At 41.4% G+C, this 24,274-nt stretch overlaps 2 protein-coding genes across 3 annotated transcripts; both read left to right on the top strand.

Moving 5' to 3' along the window:
• Positions 1 to 2,165: 2,165 nt before the first annotated feature.
• MED6 (mediator complex subunit 6) lies at positions 2,166 to 14,440 on the top strand (the record flags this gene model as incomplete). Of its 2 annotated transcripts, XM_084207562.1 has the most annotated exons (8): positions 2,166 to 2,216; positions 7,517 to 7,676; positions 8,688 to 8,779; positions 10,961 to 11,043; positions 11,758 to 11,866; positions 12,324 to 12,439; positions 13,188 to 13,215; positions 13,596 to 14,439. In XM_084207562.1, the coding sequence occupies 8 exons, from the start codon at positions 2,195 to 2,197 to the stop codon at positions 13,721 to 13,723; spliced, it is 738 nt and encodes a 245-aa protein (XP_084063688.1). In that variant the 3' UTR covers positions 13,724 to 14,439. The 2 variants fall into 2 exon arrangements, with proteins under 2 accessions (XP_084063688.1, XP_084063687.1); XM_084207561.1 differs by lacking the exon at positions 2,166 to 2,216 and having other exon boundaries at positions 7,375 to 7,676; positions 13,596 to 14,440.
• Positions 14,441 to 17,596: 3,156 nt separating this feature from the next.
• LOC311155475 (disintegrin and metalloproteinase domain-containing protein 20-like) lies at positions 17,597 to 19,822 on the top strand (the record flags this gene model as incomplete). The annotated part of the gene is made up of 1 exon (XM_084208698.1): positions 17,597 to 19,822. One exon carries the CDS (start codon positions 17,597 to 17,599, stop codon positions 19,820 to 19,822), a length of 2,226 nt encoding a protein of 741 aa, XP_084064824.1.
• Between the last annotated feature and the right edge of the window lie 4,452 nt (positions 19,823 to 24,274).

Here is a 24,274-nt window from a genome sequence, read left to right as displayed (position 1 = left end):
TAAAATAGAGGTCGAGTTTACATTTGCTACTGAAAAGAAATGGTTTGCACAAAAATAGAATGAAACAGGGCATCAAAGATGCTCCAGAAGGATGGCTGTTATGTCTGGTGGCATTTTTCCCTCCAGGAGGATTGTTCATGACAGGATCATAGAGATATTTGGTTTAGAATGGCGACCTATCATAGTATTATTTTGAAACATTCTGGTGTGGATAATGCTAGAGAAATGTGTTTGGCAAAGGCAGAAACTGCTAACCAGTAGCAGCTAACGAATGAATGGGGATCTGCAGTTTGCACACATGAGAATTACCCCATGGAAAAGCACATATTACACAAAATATTATCTCAGTGACAAAGACAAGGACCCAGGAATCATGAAATTGAAAAATTAAGGTCAGATGTGATTTTTAATCTAGTTGTGCTATTAAATGATACCAAGTACTGTGTTTTCATGGCTTTCTTCTGAATTCAGTACTATGGGTAGACAGCGCACTTCTGTTCAATACTTTTTCTTCCATTGTTCAATCTTTTTTATTTATTTTTACTTATTTTGCCAATTAAGCAAATCTTCTTTTGAAGAAAAGATTAATTTTCTCAGAACACTTACCATCCCAGCCTCATATTTTTGCAGACATTATTAAATTTATTTTCATGAACCACTCAGAGCCAAGGGGCCTGTTATCACCTCCCTTGTAGAGATGTAGCTGTGAGACACTGAGATTACAAAAATCTTATTTTGAATAATAAACTGTGAGAGATTTTGGAGACTGTAACTTCTCAGTGTGCAGAGAATTACAAAATACACAAAGCATGACCAGCATTACTTTATTTGCTTTGAGGGTTCCCGAGTCTGAAAAAACTTCATTAATCTAATGCATGACTATATTACTGGCAACACTAGAGTCCAGTTTTCCAAACCAACATTTTTCTGTCTGATCTTGTCACTTTCTGTAACCTTTGCTTGGTAACTTCAAATCTTTCAACACCTGAAACATGTAAAGCCAGTATTGCAGGCACCCCTTCTTCACAGAAAACAAGCCCAAAATATTCACAAATGATACAGTGACTTTAACATATTGAATGAGATAGGAATCATGGGAAGAAAAAAATAGAAGAGTATGTGGTTTTGCAATTACAGTCTGTCTCCTAGTGCATTAGTATGAGAGGACTGAATAGAGAGCAAATAAGCAGCATGATCTCTCTTTTGCTCTGACTTCTTGATTGCTCTCATACAATAATAATATTCCTTTCCTGTACTTCATACACAGTAAGGTACTGTGTACTTTTACATACACAGTAAAGAACTTCCTATACTTTTTTCACACAGGCCTCTAATGGAAGGGCAAGAGATTCCATCACCCATTACGATCATCTGCCATCAGCAAGGTGAGAACTCCAGGCTCTCTTAGACTCTGCTACTGCCAGCAAGGGGATGCCTGATCTTGGCAGCAAAGGCTCAGGCACGGTGAGTCCCTGGAGGTACAGCTAGCTTGGCATAGGAGTATTGGACACTCTGTACAGCAGATTGTAGTCTGTAGTTGTCAATCTAAATAAGGACCTTATTAATCTTCAGTTTTTTTGTATATTTCTCCACCCCACTGAGTGTTGTTCTTCACTCTATAAATGACCGATGACTGATGATTTCACTTTAGAGACAAAATGCCAATGGCCATACCTCAGGACTGGAACCATAACATCTATTATTCCCACATGGCTAACTAAATTAGGGCTACCCCAGCCAGCTCAAGCTGGATAGATGTGATGCTGAGCAGCAACCTGCGGCGCATGTCTCTTTCACTTTGAAAGTGATCAGCAAATACCGGCGGGCCAAGATCAGGTGAAAACGACTGCAAAACCCTGGTATCTCCCCTTTTGAGCAAACAGCTTCGAACGAGCATGTCAATTTTCGGCACTGGCGCCGTCGTTCTGGTTATGCACCACGCAGGCGAAGCTTTTTACTCTCACTTTTACTTGTGCTGGGACGCTGGGGCACCACAACCCTTCGCTTCAGGAAGGTGTTTCCCTGGCCAGCGACCGAGTGTCGGGACGAGGGGCGTTCTCCGGGCACATGGCAACCGCCCCGCCCCGCCGTCCCGCCTCCCTGCCCCGCCCTGCCCCGCCCCGCCCCGCCTCCCCGCTCCAAGGCCGCTTCCTGCGCCCCGCCCCGCCCCGTTCCGGACGTGCGCGGCGCGGCCATGGCGGCTGTGGACATCCGAGGTAGGCCCGGCGCTCGGGCGGCGCTTGGGGCTCCCTCCCCGCGGCTCGCTCCCCGCGGCTTCGGGGCTCTGCCCGCTGGCCGCGGCTGCAGGGGTGGGGCGGTGTGGTGGTGTGACGGTCCTCGGAAGCTGGAACGGCCGGGCGGAAAAGCTGCCCGAAAAGCAGCTTTCTTGGATGTGCGGCAGGCTGCGAGCGTGTGCTCGGGGCCGCCTGGGGAAAGCAAGCTTCCTTCTGGTAGTCTCTGCCTTTTCAGGGGGAATAAAGAGGGCCTGCAATGAGATGGGGACGTAAGGGAGCAGCTAAAGAAGAGAGTTCCAGCTCTGAAGTGTGGGGGAAAGTGGGAAGCCCTGGCGCGTGTGTGGGACTTGAACAAGACCAGAGCAGCGACTGGGGCCGGTAATCTTAAGAACACTTCAGGTGGATGTGGTGAGGCAGGCCAGGTGTTAGGAAAGCCGGAAAGAAAGCTGAAGTAACAAAAAAGATTTGAGTGTGGAGTCAGGGATATGGGTAAAAAGAAATTACGTTTTGAAGAAGTGATATTTGACTGAAGTTTTAAAGAATATTTATGTTGTAAACAAAGTAGAAGTTAAATTGTCGTGAAGAATTTGAGCTTTGAGAGAAGTGGGGGTTCAGAGGCCATAGGAAAAGAAGTTATTTTTCTCCATAAGTCTGGATGGAATAACATCAGAAGCCTGTGTGGTAGAGTCTCAGAGAATGAACAAGAGCAGGTATTTAGGGAAATCTCATGAAGGGTCAGTTTTGATAATGCCCCAGATATTTTCTCCTTTTTTGTCTTCAAATTCTTAATGGTTATGTGTAGTTCTGTGTGTTTTTCTGACTGCCTTGTTTGAGATTACACGAAGGAACTATGTAGACAATTAATGGAGGAGCGCTGTATTAAGTTATGAGCCAATGTGAGAACATTCTGTCTTACTCCAGCTAACTCAAGCTCCCTCGAAGTCTTTTATCTAATGTAGTTCAATATATGAAGTAGATTTTGAGGCATACTTTTATTTTTAATCTATCTGCAGTGGATTAACCCTGGCTGGGTTAAAGCCACTGTGTCACCCCCTTTCTTGACCAAACAGGGGAGAGAGACTATAATGAAAGGCTTGTGGATTGAGATCTGGGCAGGGAGAGATCGCTCATCAGTTACTGTCCTGGGCAAAACAGTCTCACTTTGGGGAAATTATTTGAATTTATTACCAATTAGATCAGAGGAAGATAATGAGAAATAAACCCAAATCTTGCAAACACCTCCACCACTCCCTTTTTCCTGGGCTTAACTTCACTCTGAAGTTTTCTAACTTCTCTCCCCCAAGCAGCAAAGGTGAACAGGGAATGGGGTTGTGATCAGTTCACGCATGCTGACGCTGCCACTCTGTCCTCCTCACCAGGAGGACTCTTGACAGTCTTCACTGCACCATGGTGGGATCCCTCCCACAGGAGACAGTCCTTCATGAATTTCTTCAATATTGTTGTTCTGAAATGGGCTTCTTCTACCAGGTGAAAAAGCCCATCTACACAACAGAGTTGAGGTATCTGATTTACTGCTCTTAAATCCTGTACCAGCCTATATGTCTGGAACAAGGCTTCTTTACAGGTAAAGTTCATATTGCTGCTCTGAGCAGCAATCAGTACTGCATCCAAGATGTCCTTTTCAGGTTCCTTTGAGGTCTGGTTCATTGGTAAGCAGATTTGAGCTTTCCATGCCTTTTTCTTTGAGTTGGATACCTATACACAATTCTCAGAAAAAGTTACTTGAGCACTCAGCTTGCATGGTAAGTCTTGTCCTGACAATGGAAGGGGACATTCTGGCATATAGAAGCTCATGAGTCAGTTTAGTATGTCCAATTGGGGCGGTCCATGAGCTGTAAGAATGGCCATAAAACCCTTTTTCCCATTGCCCCAGCAATCTATATTGTAACTTTACAAAGCAGGACCTTGCCTCTGTTTATTACTGAATGTGTGGCTCTGCTGTTGATCAGAAGTCTGTTGTTCCATTTTCTGGCTGTAGTGGAACTATGAGGTCTGCCAGGAATGCCTTGATATTTTCCACCAGTCCCCTCCTCTCATAGTCAGAAATAATGTTTACATCTAATTGTCCCTTCCTGCCTGCCAAGAGTACATTGTTTCAGGCCAAAGGGTGGGAGCCCTTTCTGACCCCAGTGCCCCCTGCCTATTGCTCTCCTTTCACCTTCTTTAGTATCATTCTTCTCTTCTTCACTGTAAACAGGTATTGAATGTAGCCTGCATAACTCCCCCAGTTGGGGTTATTAATCAACACGATAGTTTCCAAAAGCTGATACATTCCAGTAAAACAGATTTAAGCCTAGCCACTTTGATTAAGTATTTAAAAAATGAATGGGACTTGGGTAAGGGTGAAGCTGATAATAATATTCCCTGAATTTGGGGAACAGAAAGGTTAGAAATTAAGGTAGAGTGTTGGATCATCAATGGGTCTACCTAGAAAAACCATCCCAGAGTTCTCTGCATGACACATCAAAACTAGTAATGAAAAATCCAAAATTTTGCAGCTCTGAAAAATGGGGTAATTTCACTGTGTATCCCTTTGAGCCTACTATCATGTGGGGCTATAATTTAGATTCAAAATAGATATTAGTGAAACTACAACAACTGCATTTTCACCAATCCAAGAGTATTAGAATATTTTATCTCCACAAATTTTTGAAATCAGGTCATGTGTGGTGTGAAATACAGGTCATCAAGAAATTTTGTTTAATCCATCTTGTTCTCTGAAATTGGCAGAAGTAATAATGCCGATCAATATTCGGCGCTTAAACCAGCCTGCTCACAATTTTTAAGTACCTTCTGTGCAGAATGGTTATCTTGGTTACACGGGCAATCCCTCACTTTTCCAAAATTACCAAGATTTCTGCAGCACCCAGAGCTGAGTCAGGATGGACAAGTGCCCATGGTCACAGTGACCATGGCCTCTGACCTGCCTTACCCTCTGGGCCAGCTTTGAGGCTACTTTGCCCAGGTGAACATGACCTGGCAGCTCTGCAGGGCCTGGCAACTTGTGGGGGCTGCTCAGCGTGGCTGGTATTGCACTCAGCATTGGGAGAAATGTGAACAAAGTGCTCCAGCATGGGTCCCCCAGAGGGTCGCAAGTCCTCTCAGCACACCTGCTCCAGCTTGGTCTCCTCTGTCCAAGGGACCAGAGGTCCTGTCAGGAGCCTGCACCAGCATGGATTCCCATGGGGTCACATCCTCCCTTGGGCATCTACCTGCTCCACAGCTGGATCTCTGCTCCACTGATGGGGACAGCCAGCTTATGGTCTGTGCTTGTCTCTGTAGGACATGAGGGAGCTTGCAGCAGCTTCTCACTGAAGCCATCCCTGTAACTCCCCCTACCAAACCTGGTCAGGCAAACCCAATATCCTGTCAGGCTACTTTACTGTTCCTCTTGCTTTGTCAAAGTGTAGTGCTGGGCTACCTGGCCAATAAGGCCAGGTCCAGCACATTGTGTGAATTACTCTTTTTTTTTGCCATGGATTACTGGCTTGTCTTCCAAATTGTCTTGAAAATCATGACAGATTGGCAGTATTGTCACAAGCATTTTACTTTTGTATCTGTGATGCAAATTCCACAAGAAGTGCTTTGCACAAGATGTCCTATTTTTGAAAGGAACAGGGAAGCAGGAACACCATCCTTTCTTATACTCAAAATAAACAGTACACCCTTCAGTATGACAGCTATGTCAGGTTCATGGTTTGTTTTATTCTTCCCAAGAATAGTTAAGCGAACAATCTTGCTAGTTACAAAGGCAATTATAAATACTGGCACTAAGCAGCTGTGGATAATTGAGTCTTAGAGTCCAACTTTATATTCCGTTTTATGATACATTTATCAGTCTATATACAGCATGATAGCTATATATATATATATCTCTCTCTAAAGCTCACCTGACGATCCTCTGAGGATTGCAGGTATTGTTAATCATACAAACAAAGAAAGTTTGTATTTGAAGTATAATGTGAGAGCTTATTATAAGAAGAATGCAAGTGCTTAAGAATTTTGAAAGGAGAGCTCTTTTGGGTTTGAATGGCATTTGGAATAAACAGCGTTACCATGACTCGGGTGCTTAATAATGGATCTTAGTGCCATGTTTCTGAGATTTCCTTTTCTGTAGTGAGGAGAGAGAATAGTCTTTGTGAAATAACTTGAATGCCTCTAGACTTCTCCATCCCTTTCCCTGCCCAACATGAAACAGTTGGGCTAAAAATTCTGATATTAGCAAAGGAAAATGCTTTGCATGTAGCTATTTCTGTTCCATTTTCCCTGGTTTGCTAAGCCGGTAGTGTTGCTTTATAACTCTTCCTCAGAAAAGCTGCTAGTAGTGTATGTGCTGACAATTTTGGAAGTGATCTGATGATCCGTGAGCATGCTGAATTGTCACAGAAGTAAATTATTCTCACTGGAATGATAACTGGGAGTTCAGGGTAGGTATATAATGTGTGAACTTTAGGGAGTGGCTCCCTTGAGGAGGAATTTGAGAACTTCAATCAGTCTTCAGTGACTTCTCATCACTTAGGTTTTTTTAAATCTAAACAATGCATGTCTCTTCCTGCTTTCTTGTGTCTAGGAAATTTTGTTTGCTGCTGCTGTGATTTAAAATCAGTGAATTTCAGGGCTTTTTTCCAAGGTTCCTCCTGGATCTCCAGTGTTAGCGAGTTTGTTGCCTGTGAACTGGTTGTTGACACTGGTTTCTTTGATGTGCCTGAAGAACATTTTGCTGCAGCTTGATAACAAAATGCAGGGACTTTAATTCATATTTCCCTAAATCTGTAAGAATTTAACTGGCCTATTATGACTTGTAGCTTACAAAGTATGTTCATTTAAAGAGCTTGCTTTTTTATGTAATTGTTTGTGTTCAGTAGTTTGATACCTGTAATATCCACTGAGTTATGGAACAAGTAATTTGCTGCAGGCAATTTGGCAGATTAATTTTATAGTCAGGAGTAGAATCTCTTGTTCAAGATTACTGTGAAGCATCTTCCCAAAGATAGCATCTTTGTGTTTACTGTTGTTTTTTGGGTTGGGTTGGGGTTCTTTTTGTTTTGTTTGCTTGTTTTTTGTGTACTGCTAAGAAACCTGAAGAAGGTTAAAGGTTATCAATTATTATTTGAACTCTATGAAATACTTCCTTGTTAACTGGTGTGTTTGTGTTCCATCTCCTTTCTCTGCTGTAATTGTTAACTGCTGTCAGTTTACTCGTGGATGTATTTGTAGTGGTTTTGACTGCTTTGATATTCAATGTAGATTTATTTTCCCAGATAATCTGTTGGGGATTTCCTGGGTTGACAGCTCCTGGATTCCAATATTAAACAATGGGAGTGTGTTGGACTATTTCTCAGAGCGAAGTAACCCTTTCTATGACCGAACATGTAACAATGAAGTCGTCAAAATGCAGCGGATGACCCTGGACCATTTGAAGTAAGTTGTAATTTGCATCTGGTTGGTGTGCAGCATCCCTTGTCCCTCCATTCAGAGGCTTTGCTGACTGAATGGAACTATGCTGGAAAGCTCATTCTGTTCTGTGCTTTTTAGTCCCACCACTTTCCAGCAAGGCCAGCTTTTTCTGTATTTGGATGCTTTCTACTTCTTCTTATGCCATCTCAAGGAGGTGTTAAGCTTTAAGGATTCTGTGTATCTTTTGAGAGTCCAGTAAATCACCCTTTAGATATTTCTCTGACATAGAAAAGCTGTCTTCTCTCATCCTCCCTGCTCAACATCACCTGAGTACTGTAATGTAGTTGAATGTTTTTTCTATGGTGAATAGAGTTTATGGTAGGGGATACTTTGAGTTCATAAATAGTTTGTGTTTCCATATACTGCTGGCTGTGTGCCATAATTAGTACATAATTCCTCCAAAGAGCTGGCTTTTTAGTATGGATAATAAGAGTAGTGAGTGTTGTAAATAAACTGATCGCATATGGTTGTGTATTGAGATTGCATGTGCAAGTTAACTTTCTTTTCAGTTCCCCATCTGCTATGCTGATCACAAGCGAGTTGTTCAAGAACTATTTAAAGACTCCACAATATGATAGGGATTTTGCAAGCAGAGCTAGAAGTCCATTGGTTCAGTCACTTGTGCTCAGTGTGGTTGCAGAGAGGCCTTTACATCAGACACACAGATGGTCACATCATACACCAGTTCTTTGTTGCTGTATTTAAATGACATCTCCATGACAGATTATCTTTCTTGCTATTTATCTGTTGCTAATATATTGTACCTGTTTTGTGTCAGATTGTTATAACTCCCTTTGTCTATGCACCTAGGGTGTGATAGCTCAGGAAAATGCTTTGCCTTTATTTACTGCACATTACAAAGAGCTATCAAAGCATCAGAACTTTGTTGCTTTATTGTGGGGCCCTTTGGTCGCTCTTCACATCCTACAGATTTTACTTGGAGGAAGATACTTACTCTGGTTGTTTCTTTCTCAGCCAGATGGTTGGAGTGGAGTACATTCTTCTCCATGCTCAAGAGCCCATTCTCTTCATTATCCGAAAGCAGCAAAGGCAATCTCCAACACAAGGTACTGTCACTCACTTCTTGCCCCTGTTGAGAAGCCCAATCAGTCAGTTGTTTTTAGCAGTTCCGAAATTGTGTTTAAGCATTTCTGCTTCCCCTTTTCTGTCTTATCTCCAGTCTAACTGGGAGGGTATGAGGCTTTGTGGTGGGGGGATCCTTTCTGCAGCAGTTCCCTGCAGTGTGCCAGCAGCAGGGAGTGCCATCTTGTGGGGAAATGGGAACAACGAATGAGAGAGTGCTGCCCTGTGTTACATTTTTCTACAGGAAATTGCTGATAGCATTCATTCTATTTATCTGTTAGGCCATGCAAGAGTGGCCATAAATTATTGTGATGGAGTCTTGTGGTAACAGCCCCATTCCTTCCTACAGTGTCATTTTCCAGTTTTTAAATCAAACACCTTAGCTTTTTTTTCCCATCTGCATGCAACTCGCTTTGTTATTCCTTTTTAACCTTGAATTTGTTTGTGTATGTGTGATTAATCAAACATGTAGCCACATTTCAATAGTTATTGGATTGTCTTTTCTGTTTACTACATGTTCATATAACATAATTTAGGTTATTTCAGAGTAAGCTTTGTAGGAAAGAAAGGCAGAGTTAGTGCTAATTATTTCTTCTTTTTGTTAGGGGTTTAGGTTCTGTATATGAATTTTGGCCTTTACAGGGCTTTGCCTTGTCTTGTAATGTTTCTTATTTGCTTATATCAGATAATAGTCTGTTTACATTGCAGTTCCAAATTGAGAAAACATGTATGATTGATTCTTCAGTATGTTGTTTTATTTCTTTATTAGAGATTTTCAACATAGCTTCTAAAAGTGAGTATAGAATTATCATACAGCCCTTAATTTCTGGCTTTGACACCTTTCGGATTGAGACTGGAGCTGGAGCTACCACAGTATGTGTGTTTAGACTTATGCTAGATGTATGTTTGGTGGAACTTAACTGTGACTTTTTACCCGACTGTGACTGTAAAGTTTGTGCTGGGTACCTTAACTGAGTTGCATAGTCCCCTAGCTGAGATGTTACCATGTGTTTTATTTCATCAGGGTACAAAAACTAGTGTATTTGAGACATGGGAATGGGGATGTAAAACTGAGATTTAATGAGTTCATAGCTAGTGTAGAATACTCAAATACAACTGATGCAGGCCTGTCTTATGACTTCTGTGTGTTTTTAAAACAGATGTATTTATATTTTAAATTCTTAAAGACTGTTTGAAATGATATTAGAAAAATCTTTAGATCAATGATTAGGGAGAGTTGTCTGTCTAGGAGAGTAGGCCCTGGCATAGAGCTGTGAGACAATAAAACTGCAGTTCTGTGTCTTGCTCCATTTGTAAAGAAGTGCTAAGCACCCCTCTTCTTTCGAGGAGAGGTGGGTACTGGCTGTAATATGCATTCAACTGTCTGGGACTTCTAATTTAAGTTGGTGTCCATGCTTCACAAAATGCAAGTACTGGATGAATTGTTAGCAGAGATGGAGGAACTGGAACACACGTGTGCACAGGTAATGTCTTTAGGAATGTGAAGCCGGGAGCATTGCCATGGTTTCTCAATAGAACAACGTATGGCAGAGTTACAGAGGCAACTGTAATGTTCCTCTGCACTGCAGCTCTAATGAACAAGAATTTTTGATTGGTCAGTAGAGGTTCCAAATCTGATTTAGCAAACGCCTTTGGAAGGTAGTCTTTTATTGGCAGAATGTCACTAATTTAGAAAAGAATGCTCTGTGTGTGCTTCACTCCATTGGGAAATCTCGCTGAGAGGACTGTAGAAATTAGAGAAAACTGATTCCAGAACAATGATATCTTACATTGTAGTGGGCTTCTATTGGTAGCCAAGGCTAGTGGAATTACTTCCAGAGCAGTTCACTTGACTAGTAGTAGCTCTAGTGTACTCTGAAAATCCCAGTTCTGTGAAGCAAATCATTTGCTTGCAGTAGGACAGGACTTTACAACGCACGCTTTTCTATCTGTAAAGCAGACATTGGTTTTTCTCTCCTTATCAGTCTGTGCCTAAGGTGCAAATAAAGCACCTTGAAGGAAAAGGTTAACAAGAGAAAATTTTGTGATAAGAGAAATATTACAATTTCTCAGTTGCTGCTATGACTGAAATTCAACAACAAATACACAGTCTTCAGGCAGAGCTTTAAATTGATTCCACATTTTTCTTCTTTCCCTTCCCACAGTTTTGCCATTGGCTGACTACTACATTATTGCTGGAGTGATTTATCAAGCACCTGACTTAGGATCTGTCATTAACTCCAGAGTTGTAAGTGCTCTGTGCATTTGATGCATACTGGTTTATATCAGTTTTTACCTTTGGCTGTCCCACAGGTTGTTTAAATATCTCCTTCACTATTCTGAGGAAAGATCTTGTGTAGTAAGGGTGCAGTAACTTAAAACAAACCCCACTGGTTAACATTGTGTGTATCCCACATGAAAATGCAAGTTCTTGTGAGAGTGCAGTATTGCCCAGAAACTAGGATACATTGTTTAAGGATGAGAGATCTGAATAAGCGAAGCTACGCAATTGGCAGAACAGCACGAAGCTTGAATGATCAAAATTGTAAAATTACTTGACATACGTATGTAATAGTAATTAAATACATAATCAGTGAAGCTTGCTTTGAAAGTTAATGTTAAGCGAATATTATATTTATTTTTAAATGAGGCTTGTGTTTTTAATTGATGTGGTATTTCTTCTTAAATTGGATGGTCAAGTTTATTTTGATTCCTTCTGTTCTTGTAAACTCTTGGTTTTTTGCAAGTTTTTCTCTGTCAGTTTAAAAAAGCACTCCAGAAGAGCCTTGTGAGAACCTGTTAAAGAAATTACATTCTCAGTCCAAAACTGGATATTCCAAGTTCCCTCCCCAGAACAAAAATGAATATAGAATATTAATTTTAAAATACCTGCCTTCAAAAATTTACGTTGTGTTTTCTCCTTGAGTTGTGAACTGAACGCCTTACATTCTTGTTCTGAAAGCTCACTGCAGTGCATGGAATTCAGTCTGCTTTTGAAGAAGCTATGTCCTACTGTCGCTATCACCCATCCAAGGGCTACTGGTGGCATTTCAAAGACGAAGAAGAGCGAGGTATGATTGCTAGCTTCTCCTGCATACTTTGGGAGAGGAAAGGAATGTGGGGAAGAGCTTGAGGCAATGCACAGTGATGGTGGAGAAGTGAGATGAAGTTTCTGTAGGGTAAGTTAGGGCTCTCTACCAGGTGAAAGGAATTTTGCCCTTCTGTGCTGGTGGGAATTAACATTGAGGCATGGATGGGAGATGAAAATAATGAACTGTGTGTCAACAAAGTGGGCAACTCTTCAACCCACTGGAGACCAAAACTCATTTTCAGAAGCCAAACCAGTTTGTCAGGAGGTAAGAATCATCCTAAATCTGTCTTCCACCAAAAAAAAAACAAACCTATGTCACTAAGAACATGGAGGAAAAGTTCAGAGGAGAGACAAATACCAACTTGTCATAAAACAAAGAGCTGCTAAGAGAAAATAAATTTTAATACATCTTTCTCTAATATTTCTGTGACTTGCAGAGAAAACTAAACCAAAAGCCAAGAAGAAGGAAGAACCAAGCTCTATTTTCCAAAGACAACGAGTAGATGCTTTGCTTTTAGACCTAAGACAAAAGTTTCCACCCAGATTTGTCCAGGTATGACACTCAAAAACCACAGTTTTACTGTAACTTAGAACTTAAAAGACAGTCATAGGTATTTAAAGAGGAGAAACTGAATGGGAATTTTGTGTATTTTTGCAATAGTAACATGGATTGGATCACAACTTGACATGGAAGGTTCATAACAGTGTGTAGGATCTTCGTTTGTAATCACTGGAGTCATTAAGACCTTGGCAAACTATGGGAGTGAATTTTATTATACACCTTCCTTATCTGATCACAAAGGTTGTCAGCTATCTGATGTTGCTGATGCTTCCAGTTTCCTCCTTTGTGAACTCAATCAAGCCCCATCACAATATTTTTAGTTACTCCATTGTTCTAGAGAATCATTTGTTAGCAGGGAAATTCGTGGCATTCTGTGAAGTTGTTGTGGTTACCTCTGATTGTCTTCAGTAGCCATTTGTTCCACCAAGTCTTCTGCTTGGGAGCAAAGGAAATTATGTTTACAGCATCTCACAAAAGTGCTCCTCAGCCAGTCCTGGGAAAGACTGGCTAACTGCATATTTTTGTCTTAAATGTTTTTCAGTTGTCAGAGGAAAAACTGGATGTTATAAAATATTAACTGGATTTTGTTTAAAGTGTATTTAGGGACCCATTCTACCCTCACCTTTTAAATATAAGAGTGCATTGCTTGCATTTAATTCCTAAATGAATGGCAGGAAGGGTTGAGGATTACAACTTTGGTTCCACTGATGTGTTGGTTTTTTTTTTTCTTCCCTCACAGCAAAAGCCAGGAGAAAAGCCCGTCCCAGGTAAAACTGTAATATTTTCACCAGACTTAAAAAATAGACTCTGTATGCAGTATCTTTCAGTTGCCATGTAAGCTCTTGCTGCTGCTGCTGTGAGGTGGCTTGGAATTCTGGCATTACCAAATTGTGCAAAGTAATGGATAAGAGTAGAGACTTTGAGTTGATCATATGCAACCTCCAGACAGGAAATGCATGAACTGTATCATTCCAATCTCTTCCACCTTTTAACTGATATAAGTATGAATTTATTCTCTGCTTATTATTCTTACACCTTTGAAATTATTTTTGCCCTTGTGGCATTAACAATATTTTCTAAATACTTTGAGAAGTGTTTTAGGAATGAAAATCAGAGGTTTAACTTTCTTTTGCTGTTACATCTTTAGTGGATCAAATCAAGAAGGAACCAGAACCAGTCCCTGAAGCTGTCAAGACAGAGGAAAAAGAGACTGTAAAGAATGCTCAGAGTGCTGGTGCTAAAGGACCACCTGAAAAACGAATGAGACTCCAGTGAGGGGAGAAGCTATTGCACATCTGGATTAGTCAGAACCTGGAAAACAGAGGATTCTTGCTCTCTTTATATTTAAGCTCTTACACTGAGACTGATAATTCAGGGACTAAGATCCCTGTAACAGCTTTTTCTGTAGAAACCTCTCATGCAAATGTTAATGTCAGGATGTGAGCCGCCTCAAATGAGACGGTCTTCATCTTATTTTGAATGCTGACTTCTGAGAATGGTTTTTACATGGACATGTTCAGCAGCCTCCTGAAGTCTTTACAAACTCCTGCATCCTTTGTGTCTAGGTTTCCTATGTAAAAAGAAGAAAACCTTTTGTATATAAAAAGGAATTGGAATTCTTGGCAAATAAAATTCCTGGCTGGTGGAATGCCTTTCTTAAAGGTATACCTTTTTAGTAGCAAATATGTCATATATGCTGGCAGTGTGGTTTTTTTTTTTGCTTGGACATTGGAAGATATTGTCTTCTGTTTTGAGGAAGAAAAGTTAGGTTACCCACTATAAATTGCTGTGCCTGTAGTGTGCTTGGGATAAAAATAGAAGATTTGTTAACTGGACCCTCAAGTCCATGTAGTTAGATGTCAGAATGCTCTCAGTTTCTAAATATTCTTGGACAAGGGTTTTACTTAATGGTTAAGCTGATAGTTTATTATAGAAGTTAGTGTTTTGGGAGAGAGATTTATGGTGTAAAACAGGCTAAGATTTCTTGATGTTGCACACTCAGTGAAGCTGTTTATATTTCTAATTTTCCACTGTAACTCAAATATATCAATCACATCTCTTCCTCTGTGCTCCTGGCACTACCTTGTTCCTTCATTAGGCACGTGCCTTTCAGACTTGCAGAAATGGGACAGTGGAAGAGAAACATCACTGACACCTATACATTTATTTAAGCACACTGCTTACATAACCTTTTTTTTTCTTCAGAAAAATTAGAAATCATCTGTTGAAAATAAACTACTATTAGTTTGGTTTTGGTTTTTCACTGAAGTAATGGAGTGAACCTTGAAATAGTTTGCTTTCTTTCCACAACTGTTACCCGTTTTCATGCAGCAAACTGTAGTTAGCAAGAAAAAGATTTGTACACAGCAACCAAAATGTAGATAGGCAGAAAGACTAAAGTATGCTTAGATAGCTGTGTCAAATTTATCTTCAGGTTACAAGACACTCTTTTTCAGTAACTTAGCTATCCAGTCAGATCTGTTTATTACTGAATGATAGAAAGACCTGTCAGGGCTATTTGTTACTGAATGATAGAAAGATCTATGCCAGTTTTGTCATATAATCCAAAGCTGAAATATTGAAAGATGCAGATATGTCAATAGCTGTTCTCAGTTAATGCAGATACAGATCTGAAATTCATATATTCATGTACTTGAGTGTGTTTTAGGTTTATTTCATACCAGGATCAGGTTTAAACAGCCATTTCTCAAAATGTTGATAAAAGTAGATAAGAAAACAGTGTGAACTATCAGATCAAGTGAAAATATAGAAAGCAGTTACTCTGGGATGCTCAAAACCAGACAAGGTGATGTGAATATACTTAGAACAAAAGGGGTTTTGTTCTTTTTTGTATTATATAAATTCCTCTGAAAGTAAGTAGTCGGAAGAAGCACAAAAGCCATTCCCTCATCCACCCCCATGAAGGAAATGCAGGATTTCCAGAAATAAGGCATGAATGGTGAGGCACCTCAGCAGTCCTTTCTGTTGATGGCCAGAATAAAGTCCTTGGAGATGGCCATTAAATGAGCTGAGAACCTTTATGTAATTTGGGAAAAGTTACTAAGACAGACAAACTGCACTTAATGAAGATCTTGGGCTTCAGTTTTGTGGGGGGTTTTTTGGTGTTTTGTTTTTGTGGTGTTTTTTTTTTTTGTTTTGTTTTGTTTTGTTTTGTTTTTTTAATGGAGAAAATTATCTGTTCATGCACCAAGGAAATACTTAACACTACTAGCAGAAGAAAGTCTTGCTTATAGCTGAAGGCACACACAGCTGTGGCAAAAAATGCTTGCTGCAATATAGTATGAGCAAAATATTCTATCAGTCGTTGGACTTCAGCGTTGTGCAAGTCAATGTCCGAAAAGGAATTTCCGTAAAGTAGAAGGGTTTGATTAAGGGCAGTAAAGTGAGTAGGACAGAGTTTCTCCTATGATGGCACTGGGAAGACAAATATTAAGTATTTATAAAACTGAGTAGTGAAACAAATAGGAAAGTGGACTCTTCCATCTTGTAGGACAAGAAGAGAGGGACATGTCAGTGAATGTGAATTGGAGTTACATTTAGACTGAACCATTATACTCCATGCTCAGAATTTGAGCTTCCAGAGATAAGGGTGGAACATGAAGAGGCAGTCTGTCCTCATATTTATATCTCTCAGCAGCCTTTCTGTCTTCTGCAGAAATGCCTGGTGTCGGCTGGTGTCAAAGGGCATTAAAAGGGCTGGATTCCTGGTCTGATCCCATCTGAATGGAAGTGCCAGCATCTAAGCTATTGAGAGGACAGCAAATGGCTTCCATTCATGAAAAAAGCATTTGAACGTGATAAACCTTTTCCAGGGGAACGATCTTTCCCTGAGCAAATTACATTTTAAAACAGTAAGGGATGTTATCAGTGTGTTGATTTCCTAGTAGCTGTCCAGTGCTGAAGGTTTGCTGTATGGGGAACTGAAAGATCTTCTGATCCAGTTACTTGCTGACCAGATATTCTACAATAATTTCATCACTTAAGTGAGCTGAGATATTAATTTACTGAAGTGACATTATGTCAGATATTACTGTTGAAATGTTAACATATCTTGTAGTCAGTAATGTTTTTCAGTGCATGAGAATCTAAACCTTTTCTCTCTTGGTATAGAGTCTGACTGTGAAGTCCAAAATCCTTCCAAAGGATGTTCAGTATTTCTAGCTTGTAGATGAAAGGGAAAGCAAGCACTTCTGAAATCGGTTTGTGCATCACTTTCTTCTTACGCATCCTGTCACATCCTGTCTTACCGCAACCCAGATCACTGTCTTATGGTTGTGTCTTGCCAGAGCTGTACCCAAAATGGGGATGGTAGCCAGTGACAAATGTACCTGTAAGTGTTCTCTTTCCAGTGCTATGAAATCACAAGTCTTTAGAGAGGACATGATGTCCTCTGCTGCGTAAGGAAAATGGCTGCCGCATAAGTGCTGTCTGTAATTAAGGTGCATTGTTGTAGGTATATAGCAGCTGTGGTGTAGATAGGGTTGAGGATTTTGTACTTGGTACTATTAGTTTACATCTATATTCTAGAACATAGTGGAAGTGAATTCTCCCCTGGTTCTACCTTTTTTCTTGGAGGGTGTGTATGCTGTAGTAGGGATGTGCTAAGGTCACCACAGGGAGTATTTCTGTAGTTACTCATTTCTGACTCTAAGCCTTGGCCTGTTCCTGATGTCCACTCACAAATTATCCTGTTATAAAAACAGCAAAAAAAAGCAAAAACCAACCTTTTGAGATTTTAAAACAGATTTTCCTGCTTGTGGCCTACCCAAATGATCCCTTTCCTCAACACAAACATCTGTGACAAGGAGTGTGAAGCTGAACTGGGGGTTGTCCTCTCTATGTCTGCTCAGGAGGAGAAATACCCATTAATTTGAAATGAAGATTATTAAAAGCTGGGAACGTGTTTGTGAGAGGCAAATTTACTGATTCCTTCTCACAAGAGTCTCTGTTCTGGCTCAAAGAGCAGGGTCGGCAGCGCTCGGCGATGCCGCAAGTGCCGTTTCCCGGGGAGTGGGCCCGGCCCGGCCGGCACGGCGGCAGTTGGAGCCTCGGGGCGGTTTCGCCCGGGCTGGGCCCTTCCAGGTTCCATCCCCGCTCGGGCGGGGGCGGCCGGTGCCGGCGGCCGCGATGGGGCCGCTGCCGGGGCTCCTGCTGCTGCTGCTGGGCGTGGCGGGGTGCCCCGGGGCCCGGGGGGCCCGGCCCGCGGAGCCGCGCGCCGCCTGGGTGACGGTGCCGCGGCAGCTGAGCCCCCGCAGCGGCGACGACGCCCCGGCCCTTTCCTACTGGCTGAACGTGGCCGGGCGGCCGCGGGTGCTGCGCCTGCAGCCCAGGAGGGGCCTGGTCTCCCGCCCCTTCACCCTAGTCACCTACGGCCGGGACGGGGCCCGCCGGGAGGAGCACCCCGTCGTGCGGGACAACTGCTTCTACCAGGGCGATGTGGTGGGGAGCCCCGGCTCCCTTGTGGCCCTCAGCACCTGCGGCTGGGGCCTCCACGGCGTGCTCTGGGTGGAGGATGATACCTACCAGATCGAGCCCGTCCCCAATGACCCGGCCTTTCGGCACATTCTCTACCGCATGGAGGAAGACACCAGCCCTGAGGGAACCAGCTGCGGACTGACGCCGGAGGTGCTGCAGCAACAAAAGGCTGTGCTGCCGTGGTTCAAGGCTCCCAAGGCAGCGGGGGAGAACGAAAAGCTGAAGGACTGGTGGACGCACATCAGGTATCTGAAGATGGTAGCGGTCGTGGACCGCGTGCGGTTTGTAAAGTCAGGGCGGAGCAAATCTCAAGTCTTGAAGGACATCATGCAAATCATCAATACTGCGGACATTTTGTACAAACAGCTTTCTGTCCGGCTGTTTCTTATAGGACTGGAGATCTGGACTGAAAAGAACTTTATAAATATTACTAACTCTATTGCCAAGGTACTTAGTGAGTTTAACGCCTGGAGAAAGTCAAACCTGTCACCTCGTATGTACCATGATGTTGCTCACTTATTTGCATATCAGTGGTTTGGAAGCAGCCTGGGATTGGCATATATAGGGACCGTGTGTGATACCCACTGGGGAGCAGCTGTTATTTCCTTCACTGAGAAAAAGTTGTCTTCAATTGTTATCACATTTGCCCATGAGCTGGGCCATAATCTTGGGATGGTCCATGATAAACCGACATGTAATTGCAAACGCAAGACGTGCATTATGTATGAAAACAATGCTGAAACGGATTCATTCAGTGACTGTAGTTACAAAGAGTACTTTGAGCTGGTTGTAAATGGTGCTACGTGCCTTCGTCAGCCACCAGCACCTGGCACTTTCTATACCGGGATAAGTGAATACTGTGGGAATAAGATAGTAGAAAAGGGAGAGCAATGTGACTGTGGTTCAGCAGCAAGCTGCCGAAGGGACCCTTGTTGCCGCACAAACTGTACATTATCTGCTGGTTCAAACTGTGCGTCTGGAAAATGCTGCAAGAACTGTAAGTTCCTTCCAGCAGGAACACTCTGCAGAGCAAGTACTGGCAGCTGTGACCTGCCAGAGTATTGCAATGGGATTTCCTCTCAGTGCCCAGTGGATGTATACCTACAAGATGGAACTCCTTGCAATGATGGTGTTTATTGCTATCAAGGAAAATGTTCTTCCCACAATGAAAAGTGCAAGCGTCTCTTTGGCAGACATGCCAAGGTTGCCCCTTTAGATTGCTTCAAAGCAGTGAATACTCGAGGTGACCGGTTTGGGAATTGTGGTATCCGTGACAATATCCATTTTACAAAATGCAGTACTGAGAATGTCTTATGTGGTAGGATTCAGTGTGAAAACATATTCATAATACCTTTCTTGCAGAACCATGTAACGCTAGTCCAAACTCCTGTTCGAGGTAAACATTGTTGGGGATTCGACTATCACATAGGGATGCCAACGGCAGATGTAGGAGCTGTGGAAGATGGCACACCATGTGGTAGTGATATGCTTTGTATCAACAGGACTTGTATGAGTGTATCAGTGCTGAACTACGACTGCAACATGACAAAGTGTCATGGCAGAGGAGTGTGTAACAATCGCAAGAACTGTCACTGTGAGTTTGGCTGGGCTCCTCCATATTGTGAATCTGAAGGATTTGGAGGTAGTGTTGATAGTGGACCCCCTCCACCCAAGAAGACTGAGAGAGCAATAGTAAGACTTGTACTATTTGGTTTGGTTTCTATGCTTGTCACTGGAGTAGCCCTTTCCATCCGTTATAGGCAGAAAGTAGAAGGATGTCTTGCAAAGATAAAAGCCCAATTCCATAGAATATTGCAGTTGTTTCAAAGACGGAAAAAAAAAGAAGTTCCTAAAGAAAACTCACCTGCTGGTGAGTAAAAATCCACCAAAGATAAAAAAGCAGTACCTTTGGATTCCATTGAGGAAATATCCCTTTAGCAGAGCCATCTGATAACTCATCACAATAATTTAGCAGGTTCTGAACAGCTCTAATCTCATGTGATATCATTAAATGCAGAGTAAATCTTATCTCTGTATATTTTCTTTTAAGTTAATAAATGCAGGCAGTAAGGCATGCTGTTCTTTGTACCTTGAGCTCTTAAACTGATGTACTTAAGTAAACTGCAGGTATTGTGTTTACACTTCATATCAACAGTATAAAAATGCAAACTTCTTAAAACAGGAGTAGATAGATGACTTATGTGGTAGGATTCAGTATGAAAACATAGTCAAAATACCTTGCTGGCAGAACCATGTAATGCTAGTCCAAACTCCTGTTCGAGATAAAAATTGTTGGGGTCTCGACTATCACGTAGGGATGCCAAGACCAGATGTCAAACTACTTGCTACTCTACTTGCTACTCTACTTGCTTCAATTTCCTTCTTCACCTAATGTTTTCTTCAATTCAGCGAGAAAGATGTTTATGAACATCTTTTGTCATTGGTTAACAGCCAAAGAGAAAAAATTTCAGTTACAGCCTCCACTGGGTCCTTCCAGGCAAACCTGGAAGGTTCTGTGTCTCTGTGATTTAATTCACATCTGTGACATACAAACAGGTAAGGAACAGGTATTGCAGTGAGATACAGGTGTCTGTTTCCCAAGTGCTTACAGCTGTTTACAGGGATCAGCCCTTCAGGAGGGAGGTAGACCATAGGGAACAGGGTCTTCCTTTTGTGGAAGAGTAGAGAAGGATTATCCAGATCGCAACCAGTAAGCATTGCATTTCTGAACCGTAAAATATATGTCAGCAGTGTAGTGACACCAAATCTGGCATTTCACACGAACAAATTGTTTTTATTTCCTGGAAATTTTCCAGTGTCTTGACTGCTGACTGCTTCTGAGAAGTGCTGTGTATTTTATTGTCTCTAAGAGGAGCTGTCTGTGGGGCTCCCCAAGTTAATTGAATTTCTAAAGTATTTGGAAATATTCTGCAAGTGTCCCCTACCTAGAATACCTGCAGTATTTGATAGATACTTTATCTGACTATCTTGGGGGTTTCTTTTGGCTTATTCTCTGATTCTTTCTTCAGCTATAACAGAATGTGTCCTTGCAGCTCTATGGAGTGCTACACAGAAGCATTGTCATTTTAATTATTTTAACACAACATAAAATATGTCTAACTTCTGAAAAATATTAGGAACATGGAAATACCACTCAGTTAGTTTTATTGATATTATTTTTATTACAGTAGTAACTAGACCATTCTATCAGATCAGCATGGAGAGGAGACTGTAGTCCAGATCACAGTTAAAACTTCTTTTAAAGGTTTCATGATAAAGAGCTATAATGCACTTGTCTGCTAACAAAAGAATTATTTGTATTTAGAAAATAAAGAGCACACTTTTAGCAAACATTCTGTTAAGGCAGGATAAGTACCCCAACACTTGGGAACATTTGGGAAGAAAGATATTGGTGACTCTACAAATTATTATGGTCAACTCTTGCTGCGTCCCTAATATATATGTTTTTAGAATATGCATTTACCTGTAATTTTTTATGTGTATTTTTTTGGTGTCCTGTATCCAAAAAGGGCCAATTACATTATGATGGGATGTGAAATACAAAGCATGTCATTCACAGTTTTTCCCAGTTTTTTGTCTAGAGCAAATGGGTCCTTAAATATTTATCTATGCTGTCTGCAGAAATGTGGTAACACATTGTTTAGGCTGTGCTTATTGTCATGATAGAACATGGATGGTTTTGATTAGATGATGAAAACTTGATCCTGCATTTATGTCAAAAAGCAAGATAACTCCCCTTGACTAACACCACATCTATTCCTCATAACCAGAGACCTCCTTTGGGGGGTTTGGTGACTGGGAGGTGTGTCCTCTGAGAAATAACAATTGTAATTCAGGTGTTGCAAACAAGGGCTAGAAGACGGACAAGAGAGATGTGAATTAATTGAAAGATGGAGATAAAAAGTAACAAAAGCACTACACCCAGCACCTTCCAACTATCTATGCACGTCTAGTACCTACTAAAACTTTTTTTTATTTTGCTTTTTAAATACAAAAAGAGTGGCAGAAGTTTCAGGTTGCCACCTTGATGGCCTGCCATTGTTGATCAATAGTATACTATAAATTGCCAAGTATAGATCTATGTTGAGAGAGAGAAACACCGGAGTCAGGGAGTTCTTGTTTAGAGAGCTGCACACTGAAGAGACAGAGGTGTAAATGAAAGCACAATTTAGCCCAGAAAGCTTACTTGCAAATGCAGTTTTGGAAAAGATAAAGTAATAAAATGCTGTAATAAAGTAGTAAAATGCTGTTTTTCTCTATGCTTGAAGATTGTTCTGCAAAACCAGGACTTAATTGGGAGGAGGCTTTCAGTGAGCTTTGGATAAGAGACTTTCTGTATACTTCTCTCCCATTTCTTCTTGGGCCATATGAGCAAGACAAACATGTATCTCAAGAAACCTAGTTTATGTTTCATAAAATGTGTAAGCTCCCTTTCTGAGATTTTCTCCTTGAAAATATTGTTGTTTCTGATTTCAACACAGCAATGAAAAACTTGATGTTGCTGGTGGTTTGTTAGAAATGTCCCACTACTCTGAAGATGCTATGAAGGTGCAGGTCTAAGTTCAGTCCTAATCTTTCTGGTTTCCCTTTTTTCCCCCTCCTGGTTCTAACTGCATTTTAAAATGCTTTAAATGGATGCGAGAACTTGGTTAATATGTAAGTCACTTGTACATGAAGAGGCAATTTGCAAATGTTGCTGCACTGTCTGCCAAGAAATGTGGGTCACTGTAGTACATGAAATGGTGCTGCAGGAAATAAGAAGACACAACCCGGACTAGTGGAACCCCATTGCAGGGGTTGGAACTAGATGATCTTAAATGTCCCTTCCAAACCAAGGCATTCTCTGATTCTGTGAAATGGTCTGTGCCAGTGCAGTAAGGGTAGTAAGGCTTAGGTAGCTGTTAATATGTGGCAGGCCAGTGATAGGTGATGCCTGGAGCTGCTTAGGACTAAGTTACAATATACCCATGTTTCCTGTTTGAAATTTCTTCCTGTCTAAAGAAAACTTTTAAAAACACAACATCGCAGTTATCTCAGATCAAGATAAAATTGTTTTTGTTCTAAGCCAAGGCTGTCATCTCTAAAATACATTAAATTGCTGCTAAGGAACACTGTGTATCTTGGAGGAGTTTGCAAAGTATCTTGCAGCTGCTTGCTCATTCTCCTCCCACCCCTCCCAGTGGGAAGGAGATTCAGAAAGAAAAGGTAAACCTTGTGGGTTGAGATAAAAGCAGTTAAATAACTGAAATAATAATAATAATAATAATAATAATAATAATAATAATAATAATAACAACAACAACAACAACAACAATAATAATAGTAGTAGTAGTAGTTGAGAGTAACAGAACTCAAGAGAAACAAGTGAAGCACAGTACAGTTGCTCACCACATGCTGCCTGATACCCAGCCTGTCCCAGAATGTGTTGGGCCCCCTTACAAATAACTTCCCTAGCTTATATATGGGACATTCTGTGGTATGAAATATCCCTTTGTCCGTTTGTCCTGGCTGTGTTCCCTCACACCTTTTCTGCACCTCCTCACTGGCAGAGTATGAGACACTGGGAAGTTCTCAACTTAGGGTGAATGCTACTTAGCAACAACAAAGTCTATCACACGAGTCATGGTTTTGCTCATCATTGCAAGTGTAATTGGACCTTGAATGCCTGTCTCTCACCTCTGAGGTGGGTGTTCTAACACTCAGTTTAGCACTAAGCTTGTAGCAGTCAGAGATCCAGTGCCCAGGCTGTTTCTCCCTATTAAATTCAGGAATCCAGAAGTGCAGATAATCTTGGAACAAATGCATGCAAAAACATCTGTTATTTTTACTGCAATACCAAATAAATAAAATGGTAGTGTAGCATTGAGGGCCAGATAAGCTGGTCCTCATTTTCATCAGAGAGGTTCCTTCAGCATGTAGATGTGGCTGTCCTCATAGTGCCTAGCAGTCAAGTGGTTCAACTGACATTGTTCCTGGTTGTCATTGTCTCTATTGACACACTTGTAGCATGTGCTGAAATAGATAAGGATAAATTTTTCCTTGCTATTTCCCGATAATCTATTGGTTCAATAAACCCTGAGGTGCAGAGTCCCAGGCTCAAGTGGCTCCTCTGTTACACAGCAAGTTAAACTACTTTGCCCTTTATTGCTGGGTAATTATCTAGAGTTCTGTAGAGTTCTGAGGAAATTTCTCAAATCCTCAAATCAAACACTTTCTACAGGATCTAGTTAAGTATTTCTTGCCCCAGTGGCAGCACGCTGTTTCTATGCACCGTTTGTGTTTCTGAATCTAGATCACGTTATTGCACCG

Source organism: Fringilla coelebs (assembly GCF_963513975.1).
Source record: "Fringilla coelebs genome assembly, chromosome: 6".
Lineage (NCBI taxonomy): Eukaryota > Metazoa > Chordata > Aves > Passeriformes > Fringillidae > Fringilla > Fringilla coelebs.
This window is presented reverse-complemented; position numbering and strand designations above follow the sequence as displayed.